Source organism: Alosa sapidissima, chromosome 10 (assembly GCF_018492685.1).
Source record: "Alosa sapidissima isolate fAloSap1 chromosome 10, fAloSap1.pri, whole genome shotgun sequence".
NCBI classification, from domain to species: domain Eukaryota; kingdom Metazoa; phylum Chordata; class Actinopteri; order Clupeiformes; family Clupeidae; genus Alosa; species Alosa sapidissima.
This window is the reverse complement of record NC_055966.1, coordinates 34,340,339-34,359,902: the sequence shown is the minus strand read 5'-3', so window position 1 is coordinate 34,359,902 and position 19,564 is coordinate 34,340,339. Positions and strand designations below refer to the sequence as shown.

Here is a 19,564-nt window from a genome sequence, read left to right as displayed (position 1 = left end):
ACGTAAATGCGTTCCTCCTCTCAGAGGACCAGGGGGAGGGGCTTCACATGGGTAAATTCTTTCATGACAAATGCCTACAGAATGTTCACAATCTCTTGCCCGTAACACTTGCTTTGCTTTGGTTTGGTCTGATATCAAAGGGCAGAGCTCTATTCAATAGCTATCCAAGCCTTTTAATGGTCAAGTGTCTTTTAATTATATAGCACATTTAAAAACAGGAGTGTGATTTGTGATTTGATTTCTATTTGGAACTGAGGACCGATACACATACACATATATAAAATGAATAAGTATTAAAAGCAGTATTCAAAAATAACAAAAAAGTGACAAAACAAACATCTGAACACATCTTATTCCCGTATTCCTCACCGCTAAACTGGAGGGAATGAGTGGTCACTCATTAAAGTGTCTGGAGGTATGTATCCTGCAAAATGGATTAAATGGACTTTGTCGCCACCTCCTGGTAAACAATAGATCTTCAGGAGCAACCATTCACATAGAATTGTATAGTTTCCCAAGAAAAGTATGGTGTAAAAGTCTGGCTTCAGAAAGTAAAAATCCTGCCGCGTATTTACTCCAACCATTCACTAAACCAGCTGATTCTTATTGGCCCAACTTCTCAGCCAAATAGATGAGCTAATTAGTGAAAACACCCATGCTAAGTGCACAGGTAGAACCAATACCAAAGTCCTTTCAGGCAAGTCTCTCCACTCGGCGGCCATATTGCAACGCTTTTTGGACACTCATCGGGCATCTATTTTGGCAGAAATGTGCGTGTGCAAGGCTTCACGACATCAACCTTGCTCCAGCAGCGAGATCACATGATTGGCACGTCTTCACAACACACCACATGATTGGCTCAATGTATTTACATGTCAACATTTTGCCGCGGAAGGGGTGGGATATGTGTAGACAATATTGGTGTTACAAACTAACCCCATGCATTTCTATAGAGTACTTTTTGAGTGCTGTGTCTCCTCATTAGAAAGTCTCTGCCAATACATGGTAGGAGGCTACATCAACACGGCACAGCAGCAGTTTGTGATGTTTACTGAGTGTAATCTTAGGTAATGTCATGTATGAAAACTAGTATTGCCAGGCAATACTACAATGAGAGTTAGTATTGCCGTGGCAATACTGGTGACGGTGGCCATGATAGGACTTTTACTTTGTGACACCTCTGAATGGCAGAAATCACACAACCTTTGTAGTTTGTTGTTCGAACACTGCAAAGTGCTTACATGGTGGACTGAATCATGATGGTAAAGGCATCAGCTAGAATGTCAGGTATGTCCCTCCTTGGCTAACGTATATATCTAAAGATAGAGGCCAAAACATGCATCACTTATGAGAACTATGATTTGTTGGCGGAAGTAATTACACATGAATGACCACATGTTTTTGAAGGAAAACATTTATTCTGGCAAAGAATCAACTCAAGAAATAACACAATGTAGCTTTAAACATGAAATTGAATTGTTGGTATAACAAAGGAAGTGAATAACAGCAAGTAAAGACACAAGAGAGCTACAAACTAAAAGTCCAAAACTAGTAACTAAATACAAGAACTCAGGACTATGACTATAGCAGTAGTGACAATATACTGTATACCGTGCTGCAACAGTCATTTATCACTTGACACACACCAAGCGGATTCTGGTCATATGTCGTGCTTTAAACAAGCTCCTTTATAGGAGCTTGTTTGGAGTCTGTTGGACCACCTATCTTTATTAATGCCTTACTTTATCGGAAATAATGACCATACATCAAAATAAAGCAATCACACACAAATGAAGTCATTATTAGGCCTACATATTAACAAAAACAAATCAGACCCAAGGAACTAGTAGGAAATTTTGCATAGTGCGAAAATAACGTTTTAACATTATCATTGTTGTTGGGGCAAAGGACAACAGGTAAGGCTTGAAAATCCAACCCTCTCCCAAATGGGAAATGAGAGAAAAGGTTTGAGAAACCACCGTATTGGTGTATATAACGTACAACTGCAGCATTTTGTTTATGTTGTGCTATTAATGTATGTAATGTACAACCACGTAGATGAAGCGCATGTATACTATATCAAATGTACAATTGCAGCATTTAGTGCATGTAGCGATATTGCTCAATAAGATCTATGGCCATATAGCTAAGCTAACACAATTGATTTTTCTTCTGTTTAATCCTGTTATGTTTTCTGTGTCTTATGGCACAGTTTCTAATTGCATTGTTTAATAACTGTTGTTCAGTGGTAAAATACGTATTGTATGGTTGTCCAGGAGGTAAAAGAAGGGAAAAGCCTTTTCAGTGAATGTGTGTTCAAAAGTATGCAAGTGAGTATCTTGTAGAGCATCAAAGAATGACAACTGCCCCCTGTCCAAATCCAGGTGCACTCTGAGGGTGTGGAGTTTCTGTTCAATTACATGCACAGGCCCGGGGTAATGGAGCCCACATTCCCTGTACCCGACGCGCCACACTTCCTTCCATGAGAAGCGCTTCCAGTTGGACTCAGTGGTGACGCCAACATCCCAGTCTCTGCTATCCACCACCTCAACATCCCAGCTGTGAGACCCAGAGCTGTAGCCCTCAGAGCCCAGGACACATTCCCAGAGACAGCAGCGTTCTGGATTATTGGGGAGTGCCTGTGCATCATGACTTCTTCTGAAGCTGGTCAGATCCTCAGAAATGATGAGTGATGAGTGTGCAGTGTTTGGGTCCAGAATTACTGGAACTAAACAGAGAGAAATCAAAGCGATAAGGGGTTGGTGAGCGATTGGACATACGTATATTACTAATAGGAAGTGAATAGGAAATGAAATGTACCTAATTTTACCAACAATCCAGTGATCTTAACTCTCATAATTCACTACTAGACCGCTGGACCTGTTTGATTCAGGTTGGCTTTCTCACCAGCAGGACCGCACCGGAGTTCGTTAGATGGTGCGGACCGAGACCACCTCTTTTTGGAGGTCTCGGACTGATCAATTTGGTGCACACCTGAGCGTGATTGTTGCATTCCGACCAACACAAACATACTGAAACAAGGGCTCAAACACACTGGAGTTTGATTAAAACGAACTAAAGGTTGTCGTGTGAAAAGGCCCTAGAAGTCCTACCATATATTGGTTCTGCCTGTGCACTTAACACACGTGATCTCACTAATTAACTGATCTCTTTGGCTGAAGAGATGTACTAATTAGGATTCAGCTGATTTAGTGAATGGTTGGAGCAAATAAGCTTATGTGTCAGCTTTGTGAAGCTGGACTTTGACACCTCTGATTATGTAGTATACAATATGATATCTACATGAATGTGTTAGTGTGGCATGGAACTTACTGTATTGATCCATGCTCTCTCGGACTCTGAACTTCAGGTTGCCGAGGTGCTTCGGCACATCAATCAGAGCTCCCGACAGCGACACGCTCTCTGAATTCTGCAGCATGCACTGAGAACTAGAAAAAAACGGAATTAAGAATAATAACTTTTATTTATATAGCGCCTTTCTTCTCATGGTCGCTTTACAATGTCAGACCAAGACAACACAAGAAAATATATTTTATACATAAATTTAATACAAAATACATAAATTATATATAAAATATATTTAAATATATGCGATGAGTCCATGCAAGGGCGGAATATGAGAAGTAATTGTAGGACTTGTTTTAGTGTGAGTTAAAATGGATAAAAGTGAAATGCCTTACCTTTTTATAGTAGCCTTGAAGTTCTGAAAAACAGCATAAATTGTAATTGATATTGTTGTTCAATATCATCTCGAGTGAGTCATCTCGATAAAACTATGTCAATGTATCGCAATGGATATACTGCTCAATGGGAAGTTCAAGCACAAAGCAGTCGAAGATGGCACCCCCCATGTTTGCGAGGGGAATATGGTGAATACCGTCAGTCGCTTTGGATAAACGTGTCTGCCAAATACCATAACTATGTATCTCATTTCAGTTCAGAACTATTGAGGTAATTCAATTTCAATACTGTGTCTGTCTTGAAGTCTTACTGCCGATACAAGCCATTCACCATGATGGTAATTATCTACTCTGATAAAACCTTAAAAGATTATTGAATTAATCACTAACCTTAATTACTGAATGCCATATAGATAGACATGTGTCCATTTTTACAACTGAAATCCTGCATTATTTGCATGGGTCCATACCTGCAAGAAGATTCCGTCTTCAGCAACCATCTGCTTCTCAATGGCAGTTATTTTGTCTGAAAGAATGGATATGGCCTTGCTCATCTCATCGATCTTCTCCTTCATCACCAGACTCTTCTGCTCCTCTTCATGTTTCAGGGTTCTTATTCTGGTTTCTTCTTGATCTTTTAGAAACTGGTGAAGCCCCTCAAACTCCGCCTTGATCTGCTTCTCTGACTGCTGGGCCTGGGCCTTGAATAACCCACACCAAGAAGACAATGTTCATCACGATACGATTCAGCACGATACAATGTTCATCAAAACCAAACTCTAATTTGTATATGAATACAGTCTAATTTTACAGCAATTCTGTTTGTAAATGTGACTTGCTGTTGGCACAGACAGACAATATATCCAAGGTCTGAAAAACTGTTTTTCATACACAGTCCTGGCTCTGTGAACTGGAAACATAGTGGGGGCAGCCTGTTCCCACATAACAAAACACTGCTTTTTTTGTTGTTGTTTTTGGATGGGGGGGTGGTCTTTGGTTCAAATGTAATGTAGGTAAAAGTGTTACCTACACCTTTAATGATGATAATAGTACAAATATTGTACTTTTTTTGCCCAGGTGAAATACTTGATGTAACATCTAATTGCATTTTCAGTTGTAATTTAACAGGTGCACAATAAATGTTATTTATTTTACAAACGCAGTGACAGTCATGGATTAAATGGTTTTTTTAGTTGTTGTGTGAACCTCACCTTAATATGATTGGCTGTTTGATCACATGTCTTTTTAACCTCTTCATATTTTTTCAGCTTCTCTTGTAAGGGCAGCAGAACAGCCTTGAGTTGTTCCTTGAATTGAAACATTTCATACTTCAAGATTAACTGCATGTTTATCTTTTTTAAATTACTATTTGGTTACTTGTTCGGTAGACACTTAATTATTCCCATTGCATTAATCACAATTCTCACCATTAAACAACAGCAACTCACCTTATAATCTTGTGCAGCTTCATCTATGGGAAGAAACTCATGGCCTGCGTGTTTCCTGGAAGTCTGACACACAAGACATACGGGCTGTTTATCCTCCTGGCAGAACAGTTTAAGTCTCTCCTCGTGCAGACTGCAGAGCATTCCCGCATCCCTCTGATTCTTCTCCTTCAGGAAAACCTCACACAGGTTCCTCAGAGACAAGTTCAGTACTGGACTCTCCACTGATGATCTTTTTCTACAAACTGGACACTGTTTAGCTTTCTTGCGTCTCCAGAACTGCTCCAGACAGTCTTTGCAGATACTGTGACTGCACAAAAGAATTACGGGATCCTTGAAAATGTCATAGCAAATTGGACAAGTGAGGTCCTCCTCAGGTAGAGACCTCTTAGATGAGCGTGGGTAAGATGCCATCCTCTTATCTGAAAACATTAAGTGTACACGCTCACTAAATCACATCTAATCATCTAGGCTACATTAGCAAAGCCTATACATTTGACTTAAAATGGCTTATGCTTTGTTCATTAAAAAGATTGACTTCCGCATCATTCTTCTCCTTACGGAGACAATAACTTTGCTCGACGCTTTCAGTGTAAACAATTGTAACTTTTAAGTTCCGTTTAACAAAACTCGCCTCAGTAAATCACGCCCAATAGTCTATGGTAGCCTATGTTTTTCCAACGAATGAAAATAGATCTCCAGATTTGCAGACAAAATTAAAAATGGCAGAATACCTGAAGTAAACAAACATATTTTACAGTCAACGCTACTTCCTTCTTTGTCCACGTTGTCTTTCACCCCATCAACTCCAGACACTTGATTGGTCTAAACTGCTTTTAAGTCACTCCCTTACTCATGCAGGAAGAGTGCCCTAGGGTGTGAATACCAATAATTTAAAATATATAGGCTATAAAAAACAGAGACGGTAAAGTCCGGCTTCAGAAGTCCTACCACATTTTTTCCCAATCATTCACTTAATCATAGTATTCTAATTCTAATTAGCACAACTCTTCAGATTACCTAGTGAAATCAGCAGTCTTCAGTGACAGCCGAAATGCGTGGGACACTGTTTGGACGGCTTGATGGTCCAGAAGGTGTCAATGCAGGCTTTGCAGATGGTGTGGCTGCAGGACAGGATCACAGGGTCCACAAAGATGTCGCAGCAGACGACAGGTGAGGTCCTCCTCAGATAAAGAACGCTTGTATGCCATATCTAACTTTCTATCTCTTTCACTTTCCCCCCTGGTTTAAAGGGCTCCTCTGTAGACTTTAAACATTTACTTTCTCTTTCTCTGAGGACACTGAGAATTGTCTTTCCCTTTCTTAAGAGTAGATCCTGAGGGTACTCTTGAGTTTTGTCTCTTAAAATGCTTCTCTGCGTCTCCAGCCTGAGAGAAAGATGTTGTTTTGAACAAAGACCAGGAGGAAAATACGACACAAACGTAAGTGTGTTCCTCCTCTCAGAGGACCAGTAGTCTGAGCGAATTAGCCTAGAAAAGGGTCAAAGGTGGAAGTAAATACAGCAAAAGCATATTTGGTATCATTTTAATCGTAATTTTCTGTAGATTAAGAATTTGTGGTGCCTACAGTGCAGATTTGTACTGAAAAAAATATATAGGGCTTTGAATGGAGCATGGCACAATGAGTTTTGGGCCAAAAACGTATGTTAGTACATCTTGATATTAGCTGATATCTCTTAAGCCAATTGAAAGATATTCATCAAACTTGGTCTACTTACCCACTATAAGTTGTCAAAGAGCTGGCAAGACAATTTAGGTCTTGAGGTCAAAGGTCAAGGTTACAAGGGGTCACACAAATAACTCGCATGCAGTATTTGGTTCATATCTCCAAAGCAGACTGATGGATCTTCATTAACTCTAGTACATTTATTGTCTATACAAGTTAGATGAACTTAGGGACTCAGGGCCATGGGGTCAAAGGTTAAGGTCAGTTTCATCCCCTGATATACAAGGTTATTGACGGTGGAGACATGCTAATCAACATGCCATGTTTAATTCAATTACTGTAACTATAGCATTTTTACATAATTTAGCATATTGACATGGGGAGTACCTATCTACAGCACAATGAGTTCAATACCCCTCCTTTATATATAAGAATCAAGATTCTGATTGCAATTACTGTAGGCAAATGTGCTTAGCAGTTACATAGCAGTGAAATACTTCCACTAGCATAGTCATGACCTGATCAATATCTCTTTCAATATTGCCCATGCAGTCCTTTCCACAGTACAAGCAGTGCTACTTCAAGCTGTAAATTATAGCTTTCTGTGCTGTGGTGACTTTCCATAAGTTAGTATGACTGTTAACTGTGGCCCTTGCTATATTTCCCTTCATGGACAAGGTATTGTCCACTTTCTCCTGGCAATTTCTGTAACCCTGAAGACTAGCATTGTCCTAAAGGTTTTGATGTTAGTAATGTGGCATGTCCATTGTTATCTGTTCAGTTGAAGTTACGGGTGGGCAAAAAATAATATCTAAATATTTTGGAAGATTTTGACGGTAGATATCCGTCATCTTGTAGCACTGGCTTGCAAAAGCTGATTTACTCTAGCATTGCTATAGGCAACAACACATTTTTAAAGGGTGGTTCAGGATATTGGACAAAGGACCTCATTTCCAAGTTAGCATGTGTGATATTTATCAGTGGAGACCGTTTTCAACACGTTTCATCCAGTCCTTCTAGTTGCAGAGTTTGCAGGTGCTAAGCTAGCGCAAGTAATCAGTATGTTAGCCTGCCACTAAAAACAGTCTTACCCACTCCACAGTACACCCAGGCAAATACATTATAACGGCAGACAAATAATTTTTTTTATTACACACAGACATTTACATCGGCCGACTGTCGATGTAAATGTCTGTGTGTTGATAGTTTTATATTTCTAACATTATTCTATCCATGCATTTCAATGATTGCATAACATTTTGAGGGACTAGTTTCTTAGCAGTGATTAGTAGTACTGCGTCGAAAAGTAAACAGAGAAGCGCACTCCAATCAGGATACTGTCGTGGAAAATGTCTACCCTGGAAATCCAGAGTTCTCGCGAGAGCACAATGGAATGAGCAATGATGCAGGTTACTTTTACCCCTTGCATCCCGGGGAACCAATCAAATCGGCGTATCTGATATATGCGGGCCAGAGGCGCCCAGAGACGACAGCGCTGCAACGGAGGTCAGTAAACATTCGTCATAGTGTTATCCAATTGTGTCGAAGTCCGGAATCATTCAGAGTAAACATCGGTCTAGTGTTATCCAATTGCATGCAGTGAGATTTTCAAATGCATGCTTGGTGCCGCCCCTCGAGTTGGGCCATTACATTGTTCGTGGCCAGACCCTTAATCTATCTAGATTACCAGGGTCTGGATTTTCCAGGCTAGAAAATGTCCACTTCCAAATCCAATTGTCCAATTAACAATTACCACTTGACTATTTAGTAATTTAGCACTCTGGAACAAGGCGTCCGAAGGAGACAATGTAGATAGAAGACTTTCTGAAGACTGTTGATCTTTATTCACCGTATTGCAATGATAGTACAGCCCAACCAAAGTCCAGACCAACCATCAAAGCAATAGGGAGGAGATGTCATCAGCTGGGGCCCCCGACAAGATCTCCCCTACGGATGGCTATACTGTACACTATATTTTATACTCCTCAGCCCTTGAGAAGTGCCACCCTCTCACGCCATCTCCATCAACACCCTTCAGCAATCAGTGCCAAGCAGGGTCGCTTACATTGGTGGAAACCATCTTCCCATCATGCATAAAACTATATGCAAACCTATGTAATGCATAGGTAACATATGTAAAATAGTGTAACCCTAAGTTTTTCTGGTTCCTTCCAGTTTGGTGAAATAAGGCCTTCTTATCTTATTCTCTTCCTAGCTGGACAGGCCCTAACTCATAAGGCACAGTGGCCTCCTCATCCCTGTCCTGTCCAGTCCTCACCAGCTTGATAACACCTCCTCTCCCTTAACCATATAAGGAGGAGATCCTCTCATCCTGGTACCCCCAGTACTTTTCCACTCACCCCACTCTTCTGACAGTTGGTCTGACCTACACAAGATACAGTGACCTCACACTGCTCACGGCAAATGCAGTGGCATTAAGACTTATGACACTAATGACTACATTCTTCTAAACATGAAAACCCATGCAATAGTATAAACCTTTATGAAACCCATGATTACATCCCTTCACATCCTGAAAACCCACCATAATACCTAGTAGAATCCTAGGTAATATCAGTCCACTGCTGCCGTTGCTTATATGCCTACTACCAACTTCAGGGAACAAAGTATAACTATTGCAATGCAATGCAAGGGTAGTTCTTATTTCTAACACTATTCTATCAACATAGACATTTACATTGCTTGTCTGGCATTATAATTTAAGTTGAAGGAAATCGCTCAAGATGACAATGTTTATCAGATGTTTGACAGAAATGGTTTGGATTTAATCTAAAACTTCTGCTATTCAGCTTGTCTAAATGAACTACAATGTTGTTATTGATGTACTGAATGTTATGTAATAGTACTTTGTTTTTTACTCCAATATCATTTATGAACTGAAACAGTTATTTTAAAACAGGTATTCACACAGATGTTTGCATTTTTAAAACAGCAAATTATTTTGATTTCCCCTGGTTTCAGAGAGGCTACTACTACAATACTAAAATAAGATGTGGATTTTGAAACAACTGTTTTTATACAGAAAATAAAGTTAGTTTTGCTTTAATAAATGTCCTAATCTTAATCTTAATCTAATGTCAATTCAGATAGCCGATTCTATGCCTCAGCCACCTATAGCCTCATGACCTTTAACCTCTACTGTGATCCCATGATCTTTAATGCCTTATCAGTTAATTTAGGCTTAATTAACTGTGTTGGGTTTAATGAGGATCCTTCAATCTGCTTGAGAGGTATAACACAAACATTGCTTGTCAAGTGTGACCTTGACCTTTGACCCCAAGACATTAAACACCTACTAATTTCATCAAGAATTTATGGTGAGTAAGTACATCAAGTTTGGTAAAGATCCTTTTACCAGTATGGGAGATATCAGCTAATATCTATATGTGATAATATACTATTTTGGCCAAATAATCATTATACCATGGTCCATTCAAAGCTGTATATCTTTTTTCTGGTACAAATCTGCGCTGTAGGCACCTGAAATTCTTAATCTACATGAAATTACGGTTCGATTGATACCAAATATCCTTTTGCTGTATTTACTTCCCCCTTCAACCCTAATTCGCTCAGACTACAGGGGGAGGGGCTTCACATGGGTAAATTCCTTCATGACTAATGCCTACAGAATGTCCACAATCTCTTGCCCGTAACACTTTTGCTTTGGTTTGGTCTGATATCAAAGGGCAGAGCTCTATTAAATAGCTATCCAAGCCTTTTAATAGTCAAGTGACTTGTATTTATATAGCACATTTAAAAACAACAGGAGTTGACCAGATGTGATTTCTATTTGGAACTGATGACCAATACACATATATAAAATGAATAAGTATTAAAAGCAATATCAAAAAATAACAAAAAAGTGACAAAACAAACATCTGAACACATCTTATTCCCGTATTCCTCACCGCTAAACTGGAGGGAATGAGTGGTCACTCATTAAAGTGTCTGGAGGTATGCGTCCTGCAAAATGGATTAAATGGACTTTGTCGCCACCTCCTGGTAAACAATAGATCTTCAGGAGCAACCATTCACAAAGAATTGTATAGTTTCCCAAGAAAAGTATGGTGTAAAAGTCCGGCTTCAGAAAGTAAAAATCCTGCCACGTATTTACTCCAACCATTCACTAAACCAGCTGATTCTTATTGGCCCAACTTCTCAGCCAGATAGATGAGCTAATTAGTGAGAACACCCATGCTAAGTGCACAGGTAGAACCAATACCAAAGTCCTTTCAGGCAAGTCCCTCCACTCGGCGGCCATATTGCAACACTTTTTGGGCACTTATCGGGCATCTATTTTGGCAGAAATGTGAGCGCGCAAGGCTTCACAACATCAACCTTGCTCCAGCAGCAAGATCACATGATTGGCACGTCTTCACAACACACCACATGATTGGCTCAATGTATTCACATGTCAACGTTTTGCTGCGGAAGGGGTGGGATATGTGTAGACAACTGCCATATTGGTGTTTTATTGGTGAGTGCTGTGTCACCTTATTAGAAAGTCTCTGCCAATACATTGTAGGAGGCTACGTCAACACGGCACAGCAGCAGTTTGTGATGTTTACTGAGTAATCTTAGGTAATACTACAATGAAAGTTAGTAGTTTGTTGTTCGAACACTGCAAAGTGCTTACACGGTGGACTGAATCATGATGGTAAAGGCATCAGCTAGAATGTCAGGTGTCCCTCCTTGGCTAATGTATTCCAAAGAGAGAGGTCGAAACATGCATCACTTACGAGAATACTATGATTTGTTGGCGGAAGTAATTACACATGAATGGCCACATGTTTTTGAAGGAAAACCTTTATTCTGGCAAAGAATCAACTCAAGAAAGAACACAATGTAGCTTTAAACATGAAATTGAATTGTTGGTATTACAAAGGAAGTGAATGACAGCAAGTAAAGACACAAGAGAGCTACAAACTAAACGTCCAAAACGAGTAACTACAAGAACTCAGTACTATGACCATAGCAGCAGTGACAATATACTGTATGGCTGGTTATGGTGTGAGTGATCTGTATCTGTCAGGGCATATGACAGCAGACATGATCACCGGCAGCAAACAGCATATTCTGTTTGTGCTGCAACAGTCATTTATCACTTGACACACACCAAGCAGATTCTGGTCATATGTCGTGCTTTAAACAAGCTCCTTTATAGGAGTCTGTTGGACCACCTATCTTTATTAATGCCTTATTTTATCAGAAATAATGACAATAGATCAAAACATCACACACAAATTAGGTAATTATTAGTCCTACATATTAACGAAAAAAAAAAAATCAGACCCAAGGAACTGGTAGGAAATTTTGCATAGTGCGGAAATAACGTTTTGACATCATTTTGTTGGGGCAAAGGACAACAGGTAAGACTTCCAACCCTCTCCCAAATGGGAAATGAGAGGAACGGTTTGAGAACCACCGTATTGGTGTATATAACGTATAACTGCAGCATTTAGTTTATGTAGTGCTATTAATGTATGTAACATACAACCACTAGATGAAGCGCATGTATATAAAATGTACAATTGCAGCATTTAGTGTATGTAGCGATATTGCTCAATAAGATCTAAGGCCATATAGCTAAGCCAACACAATGGATTTTTCTTCGGTTTAATCCTGTTATCTTTTCTGTGTCTTATGGCACAGAGTGTCTAATTGCATTGTTTAATGACTGTTGTTCAGTGGTAAAATACGTATTGTATGGTTGTCCAGGAGGTAAAAGAAGGGAAAAGCCTTTTCAGTGAACGTGTGTTCAAAAGTATGTACGTGAGTATCTTGTAGCGCATCAAAGAATGACAACTGCCCCCTGTCCAAATCCAGGTGCACTCTGAGGGTGTGGAGTTTCTGTTCAATTACATGCACAGGCCCAGGGTAATGGAGCCCACATTCCCTGTACCCGACGCACCACACTTCCTCCCATGAGAAACGCTTCCAGTTGGACTCAGTGGTGACGCCCACATCCCAGTTGTTGCTATTCACGACCTCAACATCCCAGCAGTGAGACCCAGAGCTGTAGCCCTCAGAGCCCAGGACACACTCCCAGAGACAGCATCGCTCTGGGTTATTGGGGAGTGCCTGTGCAGCATGACGTCTTCTGAAGCTGGTCAGATCCTCAGAAATGATGAGTGATGAGTGTGCAGTGTTTGGGTCCAGAATTACTGGAACTAAACAGAGAGAAATCAAAGCGATAAGGGGTTGGTGAGCGATTGGACATACATACTGTATATTACTACATGACTACCAGCTGTGGTTTAGTTGTAGACTTTTCATTGTTCATATTATGTACCAAGGTTTGAAAGTCCAGCTTCAGAAAGTAAGAGCATTTTCAGACCTATAGTTTGGTTATTTGGTCAGCAGCAGGCAATAAATTGGTGCAATGTTGCAAACAAACTTTGGTCCGGTTCGGTTTCACATGCATCATTTCTAGGCGGACCAAACTGCGTGGGAATTGAGCAGACAGCTCCCTCGGATGTTTCTTGTGGCTATTTCGAGTTATTTGGTGGTACACACTGGAGTAAGTTTTGCGAGCGATCTTGGCTCATTGTTTGCATTTGTGACTTTTGGCAAATTGTGGAGTTTGGAAACGAGTCGTGACTGCAGCTAGAAAATAATCTGATTTACTCAGCCAACCATACATGTATGACACATTGTTTGTATCTCCTCACGTATCCACATTTGTCCATGTTTCACATTATTAGGACCAATCCCGCATGCCATTTATTTTACCCTGAAAATCCAGAGTTCATGCGAGAGCACAATGGAATTGTCTCTGACACTCTGGCAAAGAGCAATGATGCACGTTACTACTCCCCCCCCCCCCCCCCCTTATGTGTCAGCTTTGTGAAGCTGGACTTTGACACCTCTGATTATGTAGTATACAATATGATATCTTAGTTAGTGTGGCATGGAACTTACTGTATTGATCCATGCTCTCTCGGACTCTGAACTTCAGGTTGCCGAGGTGCTTCGGCACATCAATCAGAGCTCCCAACAGCGACACACTCTCTGGATTCTGCGGCATGCACTGAGAACTAGAAAAAACGTAATTAAGAACAACAACTTTTATTTATATAGCGCCTTTCTCAAACTCATGGTCGCTTTACAATGTCAGAGCAAGACAACACCAGAAAATATATTGTATACATACATTTAATAAAAAATAAAAAAATTATACATATATATATATATATACGCGATGATTCCATGGCGGATGGATGAAAGTCAAATGCCTTACCTTTTTATAGTAGCCTTGAAGTTCTGAAAAACAGTACAAATTGTAATTGATATTGTTGTTCAATTACATCTCGAGTGAGTCATCTCGATAAAACTGTCAATGTATCGCAATGGATATACTGCTCAAAGATGGCGACCCCATGTTTGCGACCGGAATAAGGTCATCTCGTTTCAGTTCAGAACTATTGAGGTAAATCAATTCCAATACTTTGTTTGTCTTGAAGTCTTACTGTCGATACAAGCCATTCATTATGATGATATTTATCTACTCTGATAAAACCTTAAGATTATTGAATTAATCACCAACCTTAATTACTGAATGCCATATAGATAGACATGTGTCCATTTTTACAACTGAAATCCTGCATTATTTGCATGGGTCCATACCTGCAAGAAGATTCCGTCTTCAGCAACCATCTGCTTCTCAATGGCAGTTATTTTGTCTGAAAGAATGGATATGGCCTTGCTCATCTCATCGATCTTCTCCTTCATCACCAGACTCTTCTGCTCCTCTTCGTGTTTCAGGGCTCCAATTCTAGTTTCTTCTTCATCTTCTAGAAACTGGTGAAGCCTGTCAAACTCCGCCTTGATCTGCTTCTCTGACTGCTGGGCCTGGGCCTTGAATAACCCACACAAGGAAGAGCACCATACACTGTTCATCAAAACCAAACTCTAATTTGTATATGAATATAGTCCAATTTTACAGCAATTCTGTTTGTACATGTATATTGCTGTTGGCTAGCCTGGCTAGCGCCACCACTTCTCAATGAGACGTGGTCTGGGAAACAAACGTTAATTTTCTCGTATTTGAAAAAAATGCCCAGATCCGTTTATTGGGTGCCACGGATGTCTATCAAATGCGTCTGTGCATAGCTGATCATCGTCTTGCTTTCCCCTTGTTCTGTGATTGGTCCCCTATCTCAGGTGAAAATCTGCTCCATGGTCTCCAGGCTGCCGTAGCAGCGTGAACCAAATCGTGCGCAAGGCAGCATGGGAACACCCAGGCTAGCTGTTGGCACAAGCAGACACTGAATTGTGATTTAATTAAATAATCAGTCATTCTCTTAAAGGTGTAAGGCAAACAATGCTATGTGATTTTTTAGCATAAAGCACTTTTTTTGTAGCATGCAGTGAACATCTCCATACAATCCACCAGCTCTTTATGATCAGTAACCTACACTGGAAAAACCCCTGTTTTTCATACACTGGTGGGGTATACTACAAATCTCGATTAGTGGGTTAGCGAGGTATGTTGCCCTCAAAGCCAGGGTATGCTGGGACACGTAAGTGGATCTGTTTTAGTGTCGCTATATCACCATGGTATCTTATGCTGTCAACCAAACCTGGTCGGGAGGAGGTTATGTGCTAAGTTAGAGCTCAAATCGTTATGTCTACCGCCCACTGACCAATCAATTGTCTTAAAAACGAAGTCCTCACGTGTAGGATTCTGTTATATCTTACAGGTGGAGCTCCGCCTCTACTAACATTTTTGGATGTCGAATGCGCTTTAATAGTGCTGTGTGTGCAAATATCCCACTACAAGGAAGTTTACAGTCACATGGATATAGTTACTGGATGCAAGAAATGTAGTGAAAGGGGGGGGGGGGGGGGTAAAAAGTGCAGTAGAAGAGGGGTTTAGTAGATTAAGTAGAAGAGGGGTTTAGTAGATTAAGTGGCAAGGGCTGCATAAGAAAGGTGGGGGGAGGATTGGAATTGGGGGGGGGGGGGCACCAACAAGGAGCACCCAGGAGCAACAGGGGCAAGGAAAAACTCCCTTACTAAGGAAGAAACCTTGGGCAGATCCACAGCTCAAGGGGCTAACCCAACTGCCAGGGGTCTTGGTGTGTGTGTTGGGGGGGATGACAAGGGAGATGGGATAGTGTGCTGTGTATGTGGGGAGAGGGCAGTGTGCTGTAAGTATGTTGGGGTTGCGTGTTGGAGAAGCTTCCTGATGAAATAATGTGCTGTGTATGTAGGGGAGAGGCTGTGTGCTGCAAGTATGTAGAGGATGTGTTGGAGAGGATCCTGAAGACAATGTGCTGTGTATTGGGGGGGGGGGGGGGGGGGGGCAGTGTGCAGCAAGTATGTAGAGGAGGCTTACTGTAGCAAGCAGTGTGCTGTATGTATGTGAGGTGATGACGGTGATGTAAGTGTGTGTTTTTGGTGTGTGTGTGGGCAGGAAGGCTAGGCAATCAATGACATGGGTAGATAGATAGAGGAGAAATCAAAAATAATAAATAAAAGTTCAATGGAGATGTGCAAAAGTTGGAGAAAGTCAGATGTGTGTGTGTGCGCGTTTTGACGTGTGATGAAATAAGCAGATAAATAAAAGGTCTGTAGGGGGGGGTCATGAGAGCCGAGGAGTGAATGTGTGCAAAGTCAGTATAGTGTGAATTCAAAGTTCGGATGGCCTGGGGATAAAAACTTCTCCTGAGTCTCTCAGTTCTGGCTTTGTGACTACATAGGCGTCTTGATTTCAGCGGTAGGAATAATCCATTGTTAGGATGAGAAGAGTCCTTCAGAATCTTTTGGGCTCTTAGGAGTACTCTTCTGGAATAGATATCTTGTAGAGCAGGGAGTTGAGTTCTTATAGTATGTTCAGCTGAGCGCACTACTCTCTGCAGAGTACTACAATCTCTAACTGTGGAGTTCCCATACCAGGTTTGTTTAGTGGGGGGGAGTAGTCTTTGGTTCAAATGTAATGCAAGTTGTTTGGTCAAAAGTGTTACCTACACCTTTAATGACAATAATAGTAAAAATATTTTGTTTTTTTTTGTACTTTAACAATAAAAGTTTTCTACGCAAAGTTCTACACATTATTACACCATGTTTTACAAAAGCCAGTGCCATTCATGGATTAAATGGTCTGTTTTTTGTTGTTGTTGTACTGCTGAATCTCACCTTAATATGATTGGCTGTTTGAACACATGTCTTTAACCTCTTCATATTTTTTCAGCTTCTCTTGTAAAGGCAGCAGAACAGCCTTGAGTTGTTCCTTGAATAGAAACATTTCATACTTTAAGATTAACTGCATTCATCTTTTTTTATTATTATTTGGTTACTTTCAGTAGACACTTATTATGCCCACTGCATTAATTACAATTATCACCGTTAAACAACAGCAACTCACCTTATAATCTTGTGCAGCTTCATCTATGGGAAGAAACTCATGGCCTGCGTGTTTCCTGGAAGTCTGACACACAAGATATACGGGCTGTTTATCCTCCTGGCAGAACAGTTTAAGTCTCTCCTCGTGCAGACTGCAGAGCATTTCCACATCCCTCTGACTCCGACTCTCCTCCTTCAGGAAAACCTCACACAGGTTCCTCAGAGACAAGTTCAGTACTGGACTCTCCACTGATGATCTTTTTCTACAAACTGGACACCGTTTAGCTTTCTTGCTAAACCAGCTCCAGACCTGCTCCAGACAGTCTCTGCAGATACTGTGACTGCACAAAAGAATTACGGGATCCGTGAAAATGTCATAGCAAACTGGACAAGTGAGGTCCAATTCAGGTAGTGACCTCTTAGATGAGCGTGGGTAAGATGCCATCCTCTTACTTGGCTGAAAACATTAAATGTGCACGCTTTGTTTATCACACATCACCTCACTAAATCACATCTAAATAATCTAATATAGGCTACATTAAATAGGCTAACAAAGCCTATACATTTTAATTTAAAATGGTTTATGCTTTGTTCATGAAAAAGATTGACATCATTTTTCTGCTCACGGAGACAATAACTTTGCTCGACGCTTTCAGTGTAAACAATTATAACTTCTACGTTCAATTTGGCAAAACTCACCTCGTTAAATAGGCCTACGACACCAGTCAACGCTAACTTCCTTCTTTGTCCACGTTGTCTTTCACCCCCATCAATTCCAGACATTTCTGATAGGTCTAAACTGCTTTCCCTTACTCCTGCAGGAAGAGTGCCCTAGGGGTGTGAATACCAGTAATTTAAATAAAAAACAGACACACAGACAAGTCCGGCTTCAGAAGTCCTACCACATATTTTTTTCCAATCATTCACTTAATCATATCTAATTCTAATTAGCACAACTCTTCAGACAGGCTACCTAATTAGTGAGATCACCAGTTTTAAGTGAAATGATGACCAACACATGGGCTGCAGATCATTTGTCTTTTTGTCCATCGTCCCTCCTGTCATAACCCCCCCCCCCCCCTCCTAATAGACCTCTGAAGTTCGCCTACAAAAAAGAACCAAAACGGCCATCTCTGCCCATATAAGGAGATCCGGTTTTTAATTGAAGCTAACTACCTATGGCAAGTTGCATTGCATGTGAAAGTTGATAGACATGGGAGGGAACTTTTCACCTGGACAGCTTGGACCAATGATCGCACAATTTCCGACTGAAAACGCAATTTGGTTAAGATAGGGGGATTTGACTTGATGTAGCCGCCTGCAGCCATCCTAAGATGACTGCATAACGTGATTATTTCTGAGATTCTGATACGAATCCCCCTGGATTTTTACACCTACCAAGCTACTTGCTGACAAATGCAAAACTGTTGAAGTTCCAGTAGATGGCACCATTTAGATAGTCTTTCAGCAGAGATAGTGTTTGGAACTTGTAACAGACTGACAATTCGACCATTTAAACATAATATGGTAGTGTTTAATGTAGTTTAATGTAGTCTATAATGACAAAAACAAACATGAATATGCCTTCCAACGCTCACTTTTAAAATACTTTTCACATGAAGTCTAGAGCAAGACTTGACTCGCACTGTGTGACGATGACGTCATGCCGCTCCTCACATCTGACCGCGAGGCATGAAGGAGAGATGGCAGTCTCCCCTCACAGGGGGAGGAAGTTGGAAACCCTCATACTGTACATGGCTCCACATTCATGTGGCACCTTTGTGGACACCACCTGTCTGCAGCTCACCCGGCACAATGAGTGAGCTGTCTAGTGCTATCTAGCTGTCCACTGTGAGTCACCTGTATCTGTCCCATGACGGCTCATGACACTATTCAGTTTGAGTGCACTCTACACGCTCTCTCTTGTCTTTGAAATGGGCAGCAGTGGCTCAGGGGGTAGAGGAGTCCTTGAGCAAGACACTTAATCCCAAATGCTCCCTACGTGCAGGTTGGCTCCATGCACGGCAGCCTCCGCCATCGGCAAGTGAGTGGTGGAGTGGAGTGGGGAGTGGACGGTGAGCCGCTGATGCGTCATGTGCAGCAGCACACTCCGCCTGCCATTCACGTCCCGCTTCCTGCGGCGTCTTCGGCCTTCGACCACAGTGTCCAGCTCTCACTAGTGTGCCCATCACACCCCCAGATGATATTGGTAATGTTACTCATGAGACTAAGCTTAAATCTATTGTTGTCAGCACACACATTTAGTAGCACTCTTACCGGACTCATTGGGGCTACTAGTTAGCGCTTCGGACTTGTAATCGGAGGGTTGCCGGTTCGAACCCAAACCAGCTGAAGTGCCCTTGA

The 19,564-nt window shown here is 41.1% G+C and overlaps 1 protein-coding gene across 5 annotated transcripts; it reads right to left on the bottom strand.

Moving 5' to 3' along the window:
- Nucleotides 1-1,396: 1,396 nt before the first annotated feature.
- On the bottom strand, nucleotides 1,397-18,218 carry LOC121720513 (nuclear factor 7, brain-like). Of its 5 annotated transcripts, XM_042106716.1 has the most exons (8): nucleotides 17,900-18,218; nucleotides 17,458-17,657; nucleotides 5,150-5,378; nucleotides 4,913-5,008; nucleotides 4,172-4,402; nucleotides 3,702-3,724; nucleotides 3,334-3,449; nucleotides 1,397-2,728 (listed from the first exon to the last, which is right to left on the bottom strand). In XM_042106716.1, the coding sequence occupies exons 1-8, from the start codon at nucleotides 17,981-17,983 to the stop codon at nucleotides 2,229-2,231; spliced, it is 1,479 nt and encodes a 492-aa protein (XP_041962650.1). In that variant the 5' UTR covers nucleotides 17,984-18,218; the 3' UTR covers nucleotides 1,397-2,228. The 5 variants fall into 5 exon arrangements, with proteins under 5 accessions (XP_041962650.1, XP_041962654.1, XP_041962653.1 ...); XM_042106720.1 differs by lacking the exon at nucleotides 17,458-17,657 and having other exon boundaries at nucleotides 5,150-5,456; XM_042106719.1 differs by lacking the exons at nucleotides 17,458-17,657; nucleotides 17,900-18,218 and adding an exon at nucleotides 5,881-5,939 and having other exon boundaries at nucleotides 5,150-5,568.
- Nucleotides 18,219-19,564: the final 1,346 nt, after the last annotated feature.